The 13,367-nt window shown below is 34.2% G+C and overlaps 2 protein-coding genes across 3 annotated transcripts; both read left to right on the top strand.

The window, feature by feature from the left end:
• Window positions 1-1,171: 1,171 nt before the first annotated feature.
• Window positions 1,172-5,177, top strand: ECT2 (evolutionarily conserved C-terminal region 2). The gene is made up of 9 exons (XM_011026818.1): window positions 1,172-1,306; window positions 1,722-1,798; window positions 1,878-1,977; window positions 2,108-2,178; window positions 2,339-2,911; window positions 3,313-3,909; window positions 4,001-4,213; window positions 4,296-4,442; window positions 4,548-5,177. Exons 1-9 carry the CDS (start codon window positions 1,279-1,281, stop codon window positions 4,599-4,601), a joined length of 1,860 nt encoding a protein of 619 aa, XP_011025120.1. The 5' UTR covers window positions 1,172-1,278; the 3' UTR covers window positions 4,602-5,177.
• A 4,289-nt stretch (window positions 5,178-9,466) lies between these two features.
• On the top strand, window positions 9,467-13,336 carry LOC105126074 (2-oxoisovalerate dehydrogenase subunit beta 1, mitochondrial). Of its 2 annotated transcripts, XM_011026815.1 has the most exons (13): window positions 9,468-9,957; window positions 10,172-10,283; window positions 10,545-10,580; window positions 10,668-10,727; window positions 10,803-10,860; window positions 10,969-11,066; window positions 11,710-11,799; window positions 11,902-11,970; window positions 12,049-12,135; window positions 12,364-12,459; window positions 12,548-12,625; window positions 12,921-13,007; window positions 13,078-13,336. In XM_011026815.1, the coding sequence occupies exons 1-13, from the start codon at window positions 9,758-9,760 to the stop codon at window positions 13,111-13,113; spliced, it is 1,107 nt and encodes a 368-aa protein (XP_011025117.1). In that variant the 5' UTR covers window positions 9,468-9,757; the 3' UTR covers window positions 13,114-13,336. The 2 variants fall into 2 exon arrangements, with proteins under 2 accessions (XP_011025118.1, XP_011025117.1); XM_011026816.1 differs by lacking the exon at window positions 12,921-13,007 and having other exon boundaries at window positions 9,467-9,957.
• The last annotated feature ends 31 nt before the right edge of the window (window positions 13,337-13,367 follow it).

Raw genomic sequence — 13,367 nt, 5'->3', positions numbered from 1 at the left:
GGTAATAATATTTTTTATTATCAATGGATTTGTCAATAAATAAAAAAATTACTAATGAAAAATTTATCAACGAAGATTTTTTATTGATAATTGTTTTATAAATGAAATGATAGTTTAAATACTAATAAAATTTTTTATTGATAAATAAATAAAAAAATTACTAATGAAAAATTTATCGACGAAGATTTTTTATTGATAATTATTTTATAAATGAAATGATAGTTTAAATACCAATAAAAAATTTTATTGATAAATCTAAAGATTGTGATATTGTTAATTCAAATTATAATGATCCCTTAAGATTCAATTATGAAATTCCATGATAGAAATGCCGTGCCTATCGACAAAGCAAGCACTTAGGGTTCATGTTCAGGAGGCGTAATGATTTGAAGTTGATATCCGAAGTGGCGAAACTTTAATAGCAAGTTCTAAGGTCTGTGGTTGTGAACTTGTGATCAGCCAGCAAATTGAGGCGGCTTTGATTGACCGGCACTGCTGCTGGCTGCGTACAAATAAATCAAGCCTCGCAGTATATTCACAAGTATATTTTGGACTCTCTCTCGACCGCCACCATGTCCAAGTGTTTCTCCCCCTTCCTTCCTTAATTATATCCATCTTTCTTCTCGGAAAGATCTTTGCCATTATTTTAACAATAATACCCCCAAGAGATGCCCCTTCTCCATGGGGTTGGAGAAATAGCACGAGGATTTTTTTGTCATTTACAGCCCATTAAAAAGACAAAAGGATTCCTTGCAGGAGAAGGATTGATGGTGCATTCGTTTTCCAAAGTTTTTCCAAATATTTTTTATTTAAAAATATATTAAGGTAGTCTTTTATTTTTTTTAACATTAATATATTACAATAATTCAATAACTCTAAAATAAAAAATAATAACAATTCATTTTTTCCCAAAAAATAAACACACTCCCCTTCGATGCACCCTCCTTGCATGATTCCTAACTCACCCTACTGTCACCCCCAAACCCATCTCACCCACCAATAAAAACCCATCAGCTAAATAATAAAAAAAATGGTACCCATTCACAACTTGCCAGCTGGAAACGTGGTCCAATAAATGAGCATTGATGACATCATTGAATGACCTGCGGGTGAGAGAGTATGGTGGAGCGAAAGCGAGTGGAGGGTGTGGTGGAGGTATTTGAATCGCAAACATAGAGTGAAGAAAGCCCTCTTTCCCCCAAAAACCCTAAAAGCTCAAACCTTTGGCGGCTATCCACTGAACCCACCAAAGGGTTTTATTATCTCACAAGATCTGTCATGGCTACCCTTTCATCCTCGGCTGACCGTATCCTTATCTACTCGTCTACCCTTTTCTTTTTCTCTTCACTTGTTGCTCTTCTTTTTTGCTCTTGATCTGCTGGTTTTGTGTTTTTCTGTGTTTCTTAGGCTCTCTTGCAGGGATTTCATTGAACTTGAGATGGGTTTTGAGTTTTTTCTTAACTATACTTGTACTGATAGCTATGCCTTTCGTTATGTTGATTTGCTTGACATATATGTGGCATAAGTGAATTGAATTTCACACTATGAAATTTGTTTTGTGGATTATGCTTGATCTTCTGGTTGAAGCTTGCTTCTTGATGAATTGCTTGCTCTTTTTTATTTTTCCAGTAATAATATTCAAAGTTGGGATTTTTTCCTGTTGTTTGTTTCAATATTATGATTCCGGATTTATGGAATTCCTTTACTTTTAATTTCCATAGAAACTTCAGATTTGCTGCAGAAGTTATCCTTGGACTCGCAAACAAAGACTTTGGAGATGCCTGAGCCCACCAGCAAGGTAATTTTCACCTTTAAAGATTAGATCTTTATCTTTGGCATAGATTTGTGCTTATATTTGTTAATTTTGTTATTACTAGATCCAGCCAAGTGACCGGTCTGTGACCCCAGTGCTATCCAGCTTCATGGATCCAACTGTGTGCTATCTTCCTAATGGTTATCAATCCTATTACTATGGAGGTGAGTTTAACGTGCCAAAATACTGCTGGAATTTAATGTCTTTTTTTTTCATGTTGAATTATTCATTCTGTGATGCCACTGAAGAGATGAACGTAAATTTGATAAAATGTGTCGATGCTGGTTCTTCCAGGCTATAATGGGGCTGGGGAGTGGGACGACTATTCAAAGTATCTGAACGCAGAAGGAGTAGATATGGTTTCTGTAAGTATTCCTGCTTGGTTGGTAGTGTCAAATGGCAGTGTTATTAGGTGCTTAGTAGAGTTGCTTTTCTAAAATCTTCTTCAATTGTATTTATATAATTAGGGGACTCCATTTCTTTTCCAAACAACTGGTTTTCTAATGTGCATTTTCTGTTTTTTAGGGGGTTTATGGGGATAACGGATCTGCTATGTATCCCCATGGTTATTGGTATGGACCCTATAGCCCATATTCACCAGCAGCTTCTCCTGTTCCCACTATGGGAAATGATGGTCAGTTATATGGTCCTCAGCACTACCAATATCCTCCTCCCTACTTCCAGCCATTGACTCCAAGTGGTGAGCCCTTCACACCCAGCCATGTAGCCCCTTCCCAAGGCGATCTGTCTATCTCAACAGCTACCGACCAGAAGCCTCTGCCTGTGGAGACAGCTAAAGAAAATTCTAATGGCATTGCAAATGGTGTGGATGTTAAGGGAAGCAACGGTGCAGTTCCCTACAAGCCCAAGTATCAAAATTCATATGGAAGGGGTGGTTTTACAAAGGGACTTCCTGCTTCTGGTTACAAGGATCTGAAATCTCGTTTTGATAGGTTACAACCTGATATCCCATTGCTGGATACCTCTGTGATTTCCAATGGGCTGTACAAAAACACTGAGATTTCTTCTTCATTTTCAAAGGCTGGCAATGCTCCATCTTCAAGGAACCATAATTTCCATCAAAATTCTCATTTCATGGTATGTGATCTATGGTTTTCCTCATTCTATCTGTTGCATGTTTTTGACCAAATGGATGATAATAAATCACGTGTGTCCTAATTTATTCTTCTTAAATTGCAATCAAATGATTCAGTTGGTTGAATCCTTTTCCCCATTCTATTATTTATTTGTCCAAATTGATAGTTTAAGTTGATATCTGCCCCCCTATTCTTCAGTTCTACAACGCTTTAAATGTTGCCATGCCATTTTGTATTGTTAACCTGTATATCAGTGTTGGGGCTTTATTAATTTTTTTGCATGACTTTTGATTTTTCTAAATGTTTCCAGACTCCTTTTGTGAGCATTCCTTGTTTTGCTCATTAGTATTATTCATTTTATAGAGTATCTTTTCTCATGGATGATGTTGTTTGATTCATCAGGGATGGCAGCACCCTGCTCTGTCATCAGGCGTGGGTTCAACTCATGGATATATGAATAGGATGTATCCAAACAAATTCTATGGACAATATGGAAATGGTTTCAGATCTGGCATGGGCTTTGGATCTGGTGGTTATAATGCAGGAATAAATGGACATGGGTGGTTAGCTATCGACAGCAAATACAAACCCAAGGGGCGAGGCAATGGTTATTTTGGTTATCACAATGACAGCATTGATGGTTTGAATGAGCTAAACAGAGGACCTAGGGCCAAGGGATATTTCAAAAACCTGAAGGGTTTTGTTCCTGCCACGGTTGCAGTCAAGGGGCAGAGTATGCCATCAAGTGATACTAATGTTGAGGAGAAGGATAAGACAACTGTGGTTCCAGACCGAGAACAATATAACAAAGCAGATTTCCCTGAGGAATATGATAATGCTAAATTTTTCATCATCAAATCTTACAGCGAGGATGATGTGCATAAGTGCATTAAATACAACGTCTGGGCTAGCACACCTAATGGCAACAAGAAGCTTGATGCGGCATACCAAGAGGCTGAGCAGAAATCTGGTGGCTGCCCTGTGTTTCTATTGTTCTCGGTGAGCGTGTGAATGATATTGATCTTTCTGATTTATTATTTCACAATTTTCAGTGACTATGTGCTAAGCTTTCTTTTTTAATTTTGTCTAGGTTAATACCAGTGGGCAATTTGTAGGACTGGCAGAGATGACAGGGCGAGTTGATTTTGACAAGAGTGTCGAGTATTGGCAACAGGACAAGTGGACAGGCTATTTCCCTGTGAAGTGGCACATTGTGAAGGATGTCCCCAACAGTTTCTTGAAGCATATTACCCTCGAGAACAATGAGAACAAACCAGTCACCAACAGCAGAGACACTCAAGAGGTAATTATATTAGCTTCTATAATTTTTATTAGTTCTTATCCATCACTATTTTGATTCTAAAATGCACCCTTGGTGATTTTAGGTCACGTTAGAGCAAGGGCTTAAATTGATAAAAATATTCAAGGATCATAGCAGCAAAACATGCATCTTAGATGATTTTGTGTTTTATGAGGATCGGGAGAAGATGATCCAGGAGAAAAAGGCTAAGCAACAGCAGCTCAAGAAACAGGCACGTGATCTTCATCATATTTTTATCTTGCTTTATAGATGATTTGTTTGTTTTATTTCTAATAATTCTTTTTAACTTATGTTGACCTATCCTGCATAATTGCAGGTGTGGGATGGAAAGCCATGTGATGAAAAGAAAGAGATAGCAAATGGTTCATAGAAAGTCTCTGGACATTGTCTCTGATTTTAGCTAAGAACCTTACTCTAACTGAACATTCCAAGGGAGAAGCTGAATGATTCTGAGAATGTTTTGGTTGCTGAAACTAAAGATGCATCAGAGGCAAATCGAAATATGGCAAATGGGGTTTTGCAAGTTCTGCTTTGTGCAGCTGTATTTGTAGATTTTCATACAACGAGTTTTGTCAGAAGATTTCTGCTTTAGACTTCTCAGGGGGGATGGAAAATAACTTGGCGGGCTAGGCTTCTTCCAATCCAAATAGTTCTTGGTGAGAAGCTAATGACAGGTTTCTGTTTGGGCAGGAGTTTGGGTTTTAGGGTTTCTGCTTTAGGGTTTTTATCTTCCTATCTTGATCCTTTTTTTTATTTCCGACTACATTCTCTATATTTATCCATATTTTGCAGTTTGGTTATTATTTTCTGCCTTGTAAATCCGGGAACCCCTTTGTTACAACCGAGTATGTTGTCACTTATAAGAGGGCTAGAAAAGCAAGTTTGGAAGAAGTCTCTGCAATATATTTCAAGTAAAAGGAGCTTTTAATGTATTTTCCTTCTTCCATCTTCCATCGCTGCTTTCCTTTTCAGTGCTCTCATAATATTGCTTGTATGAATCATTACCCCCTTGCCATGATCTCTCGTCCGTGATATGTTTGTGAGAATAGGGGAGATTCAATTGACTTTTTGCCTGGGAAATTCTTGGGGCAAACTTCGTAAGATTAAGAATCCCAAGTGTAGGGATATTATCCCCGTTGCTTCCGTTCTGCTCAACTTGATAATTCGAGCAATTTTGACCCTTTTGAGTGGCAGAGAACGACAAACCAAGGAGACTCAGGCTTTTGTTCGTTACTATGATATGATTTGTGTTTTCACCTGGTTTGTTTTTGCGTTCAAACTGTTTTTTTAATTGAATATTATTTTTTAAAAAAATTACTTTTTTGTATTTTTGACTGATTTGATATATTATTGAAAATAAATTTTAAAAATAAAAATATATTATTTCAATATATTTTTTAAAAATTAAAAAATAATTTATATCACAATTATAAATACTGAGCAGCATATTCTGATCCAGAGGTTTTCTTGGGGATTACAATGTATGATAGATGCAAGGCAAATGGTTCAATGATTTTGCTTGGAAATGTAAAAGGCTAGATGTCACAGGGTTAAAATCCGTCAAGGTATAGGCTGACGAAAAGTGTTGCTGGACAATAGCTACGGGGTGGCAGCTCGTGTGACAGTAGCGAAAATCGATAGTATGCATGTGCGGCAGCACGCAACAACTAACATAGTAGTGAGCTGACTGAGTAGCGAAAATCGATAGTATGCATGTGCGGCAACACGCAACAACTAACATAGTAATGAGCTGACGAGAGTTGAGACTTGGGCGAGGATTGTCCAAGGCCTTGACGAAACAGTGCTGGGATGACAGTGGGACAGTGGGGAATTCAGCAGCAATGGTGAAATCGACAGCGTCGACAAATTTGACAGCAGGGGCTGACGATAACTTGGACAGCGGACGGTCCAAGGCATGCGAGGCAGTTATGCTGGCAACATGTGTGCTGGTAGTGGGCAGTTGGCTTGTGGGAGAACATGCCAATGCAGTTGCGGCAGTTTTGGGAGCAGTTATCGGCAGTTACAACAGTTTCTTATGTGGGGAAGAAAGTGGCTAGAACATGGGATAATGGGTGCTCTAGTTGTGCAGGAAGTTAAAGACAGTTTATACTTGTAACTTTCATTATCTTGTAATTAGATAGGCTGTAAAATGTGTAGCATGCAGAATGGAGATGGGGATAGCACACAAGATGGACTTTGTGTAATCCTTTAATTGAGTTAATGAAAATGTTGGGACTTGTTCCTGTAATCTGGTGTGTTTTGAATTCTGTTCATATTCATTAGTGTTATTCCGCTTGCTTGGGACATTGAAAGAGTGTGGGGATCTCTTGGGTTTGTAGGACAAACTAGTCATAGGTAAAATACGAGTGAATCAATAAAGGAAAGGCTGAGTCTAGCGGGACTAGACTGTCGCGCGAGGTCTGTTTTCGAGAGCGAAAAATTGACCACGTGACACTAGATATGATGGAAAGAATTGCCAGAAGTTGGAAGGGCATGCAGCCTAGCTAGCTAGAACAATGGATGCTGTAGAGTTGCTAGGAAAATATGCAGGCGTGCTCCCAAAAGTGACTTGGCTTTTGGTGGGGGACCTGACAGCTAATGGAAATGACGTCCCTCCGATTAATATCTTGGGAATATATATTTATTTATTTATCTACGCGGTTGTGATTTATCGGTGGCTGTGATAGTTTTTTTTTTTAAGTTATTTTATGTTTAAAAAATATTAAACTCTTATTCTTAACTGTTGTTTTTATTTTAATGGTCTTGGGATGTTAATATTAAAAAATTAAAGAATTATTAAAATAATATATTTTTAATTAAAAAAATACTCTTACAAAACATTCACCGTATTATCAAATACACAAATAACTTAATTAAAAACTATTTTAAAAAACATTAATTACCGCACAACCACGTCGTGTTTTCTTTAATTACAGGGGACACTGTCCTTAATTAATTATTCTGGTTAAAATGATTTTATTTTATCCGGTTAATTCTTTAATATTAACTCATTAGATTTGAATAGGTAAATGAAGTTTTCAAAACTTGGTCATATTTCACATTATCAGTGTTTATTATAATTTAATTTAAGATTTTATCCAAATTAAATTCTTCAAGCCAACCTTTAATTAGACAACTGTCTTTTGATGATAAAAGTTCAATCCCTGCCAGCTGTCTCATGCCTGTTTTCATTTAAATATTTGTACATCCCAGTAGTTTGTGGTCCTCAAGCTTTAATGTCATACTAGTTTTTTTTTTTTTTTTTTTTAATGTCATACTAGTTTTTATTTCCGCGCCATGTTGTGGATTTATAATATATTTATAAATTATAAATTTATAAAAAAAACTATAAAAAATATTTTTAAAAAATTATATATAAAAAATATTATTATAATCTTTAATATTTTTTTAAAAAAATTAAACTATAAAACTAAATTCTTAACCAACGAATTAAACTATAAAACTAAATTCTTAACCAGCGTAATATTAAAAAAATAAAATAAATAAAGATAATTTTGATAAAAATCATAACAAATAAAATAAAAAAATCATGTAGAAAAACACTGTAACAATCTATAGTATTTTATAATGAGATATACAGTTGTAATTTTTAACAGGTTTAATATTAAAAATAATAAAATCAATGAATTTAATTTAAAAAAATTATAATAAAAAAATTATATGAAAAAATATTTTAGCAATCAATGATGTTTTAAAAAAAAACCTACAAAGCTAAATTATCAATTATCTCAATATATATATAAACTAAAACTAAGAAAGAAAACTCTGAAAAAAAATATAAAGAAAACAAAAAAAATCTTATGGGAAAAATATTGTAGCAATTAATAGTGTTTTGTTTTTTAAATATATAAAATTAAATTCTCGACCAGCTCAATATTAAAAAAATAAATTCAAGAAAGAGAATTTTCAAAAACATATGTGAAAAAATATTACAGCAAAAAAAATCACATGGGGGAAATACTATTGTAATTCTACAATGTTTTTTTAATAAAAAAACTACAAAGTTAAATTCTCAACCAGTTTAATATGAAAAAACTCGAAAAAATTCATCTTGGGAAAAAAATTATAAAAAGAAAGAAAAAAAATCATATAGAAAAATATTGTAGCAATTCATAATGTTTTTTTTAAATGATAAAACTAAATTTTCAACCAGTTTAATATTAGAAAAAAATCAGTAAAAATAATTTTGAAAAAAATATAATTTTTTTTTAAAAGAAGTAAATCATGGGAAAAAAACAAACATGTAAAAAAATAAAAACAAAATGAAAAAATTATTACAATGAAAATAAAAAACATAAAAAACTACAATATTTTCCTCTTATCTTTAAAATATGATTAATATGTCATAATTGTAGTAATTAATTAGAAATTTAATTAAGAGGGATAATAATAGTTGGCATTTCCACATCTTTTATCAAATCAACAAGGATCATTATGTCTAAAAAATATTAAATTAATATTTTATTTTAGATATTCATTGATTTTTAATGATTTTATAATTTTTTATTAAAATTATTTAATAATATTTAAAAAAACTTAATTTTAATATTAAATGACATCTAATTATATGTTTTGATATTAGGATAACTTTGAATATTGTGGTTTGAAAAAATAGTGTAAGTGATATATAATTCTTTTCAATTAAATGTATTAAAATATTTTTTTTATATTATATTATTTTATTTTTATATTTGCATATTAAAACCATAAAAAATATAAAAATAATAATCAATTTAAAAAGTAGAAGCTACGATGCAATGCAGGAAGGCACTAAAAATACGATATGAATTATAACTTTTTCTTAAATAAGATTTCAAGAAAAAGCTTAAGACAAATCTATGATATATATATTAATTAAATAATTATTTTCAAATATTTTATTGGAGTAAAATGCAAACCACAACACCATAATAAAGAAAAAAAATAGACTTTTTAAATGCATGTTTTATATTATGGTGCAGGGTACTTTTTAAAAATATTTTTATTTCTAAAATATACTAAAATAATTTTTTTAATTGTTTTAACATAAACACATTATTATGATAAAAAATATAACAAAATAGTAATTAATTTTTTTAAATAAACTTATTTTTTTTAAAATACCAAAAAACAGATGGTACGGACCGCGACCCGTATCTAGATAATATTCTCAAGAGCACATATCGTCTTGAAGCACAATAAAAAACTATTTAAGTATTTTTTTTTCCTTGTAAATAGTGAACGGACAACTAGGGATGATAGAAGGCAGGAGAGATACTCTCGCCACATGTATTACACATAGATGCCATGCCGGTTTGCCTGTTTAACGTGCAACTCTGGACTTGATTCTCATTAACTCTTTACCATCTGCACCCTCCCTCTTATCAATTCCAATAAATTTTACTTCCAAAGTAGCTAGTGAGTTTTTTCAAGAAAGAAAAACAAAAAAGAGAGGCAAAGGAGGTGTCTTTCTTTCTGGGGTTGAATTGAATTGGAACCTTTGGTGCCTGCAAAATATTACTAGAAATGGTTATGGCAACTAGTTTGAGGAGATGTGGAAGAAGATTGGTTTCTTCTGTCTTCAATAACAGGGAATTCTCAACCACTTGTCAAGGCAACAAGGTTATTCAACAACAACATGAGCAACTACAAGAAACTGGGAAATCATTGAATCTTTGCTCTGCCATCAATCAAGCTCTCCATATCGCATTAGAAACCGACCCTCGGTACGTTTCTAGCAATACCCATTTCATTTTTCTCTTTCTATTTGGTTTCTAAACTTTGATTCCCAGTCAAAGTTTACATCCTTTTCACTTTCGAGTTTTTCTGGGTCAAACTGCTTATCCATTTCTTCAAGAGTGAAACTTTGAGTTTTGTGTTTAGGGAGTAGTATTAGATTAAATTATGTAGTAATTATTTAGATCTTCTACTGTATTCCAGCTCGTATGTGTTTGGGGAAGATGTGAGCTTTGGTGGGGTATTTCGATGCACAACAGGACTAGCTGAAAAATTTGGTAAAAAACGAGTTTTCAATACCCCTCTTTGTGAACAGGTACCTCTCTGTTTCGTTCTATCGCTATTCTACTCTTGTTGAAATAATATTATAGAATTTCTTCGTGGAAAATCTTTTCTCTACTGATACTGGCTTCGATGAAGTTAAGTTGACTGTTAATGATAATCTACCTGCCAAAGGGTATCCCTCAGTTGGACCTACTTAATATTGAATATTGATCTTCTTGTTCTGATTCTCGGTTCATTGTCCCACTTTCCTTCTTTTATAACTAACGCTGTTACTGAAATAAACTACTTGCAGGGCATTGTTGGGTTTGGCATAGGCCTGGCAGCAATGGTTAGTTTTCATATTTGTTGCGGAGCTTGCATAAGCTTTTGATTCATTTCTCATCTGATAATTACTTATTTTCATCTCATCTAATAGGATAATCGTGCTATAGCAGAAATTCAGTTTGCGGATTATATCTTTCCTGCTTTTGATCAGGTAAGCATCCTTCCCAATTCCAAGCTTCATTCTTACCTCTCAGTTCCCTCTAGTTGACACTAATTTTACTTTTAGATTGTTAATGAGGCTGCAAAGTTCAGATATCGGAGTGGGAATCAATTTAATTGTGGAGGTGAATTTGGTTTTTGTTTCATTGGATAATGGAATTGCTATTTAACCACTGATTCACTCTCCATTACTCATTTGTACTTTTATGATGGGATTTAATGTTATTCCACAGGTTTAACCATAAGAACACCATATGGAGCTGTGGGCCATGGTGGACATTATCACTCTCAATCCCCTGAAGCTTTCTTTTGTCATGTTCCTGGTATCAAAGTATGTCTCCTTATTCCATGTTCTTAATTTATTTTTCCCTTGGGAAAGCTTGGAGTGTTTTAGGAGCAACGCCTCCTACTAATTGATTGCCTGTGTATTATGTGGAAATGTCGCATATTTTTCTTCATGAATACCATACTAGTTTCTGTTCCAAGGCATTCTTTTCGAGACATGAAAATACATGGCAATGTGTGAAACAAATGTTCAATGACGCAGAAAGTGGTTGTTTTGCTTTATCAGTTTCATAGCTATAGTTATCCAGTTCTCTTGTCCAGAAAGTGAAAGCTTTACTTAGATATGCTTAACATTGAAACTCCATGGAACTCTCGTGAAGCAAAACATTTCCCATGTCATCCACCACCATAGACTGACTCAGGTAAGCCACAGTACTTCCTAAAGTGGGACAATGGTGGTTGTTTCTGTCCTGTCATGCCATTTATTGTTTATAGAATTTAAAGAACGTTTTCTTTCTCCCTATATTTTTTCATACATCATCTGATAAATCAAGTTTGAATCACATGAGCTCCGTTTGGGTTAATAAGGCTTGGTAGCAAGGCAGTCATATTTCTTTGAATTCTTTCCAGCTCCATTTATGGGATTCACACATGTTTTCTGATAAATCTAACCAGTAGCTCTTTGACAGGTGGTTGTTCCACGAAGTCCAAGAGAAGCAAAAGGATTATTACTGTCATGCATACGTGATGCAAACCCTGTTATCTTTTTTGAACCAAAGGCACCTGCTCTTTGTCCTCATATTAAATAAATAATATGACCATAAATTTATCAAATGGTTCATTCTGGGATTGACATCAATACAAATGCCTTGGATTTGCAGTGGCTTTATCGTTTGGCAGTAGAAGAGGTTCCTGATAATGATTATATGTTGCCTTTGTCAGAGGCAGAGGCAAGCTATTCTTAGCTTTTCTTTGTAGAGTTCAGAATTCTAAATCTGAAGAAAGTCACTAATTTGATAAATACTTAGGTGATCCGAGAGGGCAGTGACATAACACTAGTTGGTTGGGGAGCACAGCTGTCTATTATGGAGCAGGCCTGTTTTGATGCCGAGAAGGTAACTGTAGTTGCAATAGTTCCTTGTCATGTAATAAATAGTGTGACCTGTACCGAACATGTCCATTAAGCATACTTAATATAGAATTATTCACCAAGCACCAGAAAATTTACCAAATGGTAACTTCTCTGTACTTCATTTGTGACTTTGCCCCTCTAAGAAGAAATTTTGATTTATTTATATGCTACAAACTTTTAAACAGGGAGTTTAATGCATTATATTTTGCAGGAGGGAATTTCTTGTGAACTGATAGATCTCAAAACTCTAATACCCTGGGACAAAGAAACAGTAGAAGCATCTGTGAGAAAGACTGGAAGGCTCCTTGTAAGCATTACAAACTGTGGTCCCTGAGATAGGCAAAGAAAGGATGTTTAGTGGAAAACTAGGTGGTAACTCTGTTGTTGCATTGTAGATAAGTCATGAAGCTCCAGTTACTGGAGGTTTTGGTGCTGAAATTTCTGCGTCTATCGTTGAACGTTGCTTCCTAAGGGTAAGCATTAGCATTTACAAATTTGTATTTTCTTGTATTGGCACAAGTATTTGAGTTAAGCACTCCTCTTATCATTTTCTTCGCATCATATCTTAGAGTCAAGTCTTTCATTTATCATTCCTGTGTAAATTGAACATTATTAAAAGAAAAATAAAATTTCTATATGCTGCAAGAAGGAGATGCCATTGATTTACACAAGATATGTTGCTAAAGGTGCCGTAGATTGGTGAAAGGGTAATGCATCTATTCCTTACATATCAACTTATTGCTAAAAATAGGTGGATGTGTTTTGCAGTTAGAAGCCCCAGTAGCCAGAATTTGCGGGCTGGATACACCCTTTCCTCTTGTTTTTGAACCCTTTTATGTACCGACCAAGAACAAGGTAAATTCATGTTATGGAAACCTAACATTGGATGGCAAATGGGTAATATGTTAGTGGTGTTTGTATGCAGATAGTGGATGCGATCAAAGCAACAGTAAATTACTAGTGGCGATTGGTGAAGAGGACAGGATGAGCTGCTTAATGTTTGTCGATGTGTATTGTTGTACCCCGGAATCCAACAACTCAAGGCCAAGTCCAAGTCCAAAACCAAGGGGATTGATTGATTGATTAGCGGCAACTAATAAACACATAGAATCCGATTCTCTTGAAGCAATAATTTATTTAATTATGCTGAACAACATAATAAATAGTCAAAACAGTAACTTCCCCATTCCATTCCATTCCATTGATTTTGATAAT

Source organism: Populus euphratica, unplaced genomic scaffold, assembly GCF_000495115.2.
Source record: "Populus euphratica unplaced genomic scaffold, PopEup_1.0 scaffold75.1, whole genome shotgun sequence".
NCBI lineage: Eukaryota > Viridiplantae > Streptophyta > Magnoliopsida > Malpighiales > Salicaceae > Populus > Populus euphratica.
This window is presented reverse-complemented; position numbering and strand designations above follow the sequence as displayed.

Coding starts and splice junctions, on each gene's coding strand:
- LOC105126074 (XM_011026815.1), top strand. CDS start 9,758: ATGGTTATGGCAACTAGTTTGAGGAGATGTGGAAGAAGATTGGTTTCT. Junction 10,861..10,968: donor GAATCAATTTAATTGTGGAG/GTGAATTTGGTT, acceptor GTTATTCCACAG/GTTTAACCATAAGAACACCA. Junction 13,008..13,077: donor ATGTACCGACCAAGAACAAG/GTAAATTCATGT, acceptor GTTTGTATGCAG/ATAGTGGATGCGATCAAAGC.
- ECT2 (XM_011026818.1), top strand. CDS start 1,279: ATGGCTACCCTTTCATCCTCGGCTGACC. Junction 1,799..1,877: donor TGCCTGAGCCCACCAGCAAG/GTAATTTTCACC, acceptor TGTTATTACTAG/ATCCAGCCAAGTGACCGGTC. Junction 2,912..3,312: donor ATCAAAATTCTCATTTCATG/GTATGTGATCTA, acceptor TTGATTCATCAG/GGATGGCAGCACCCTGCTCT.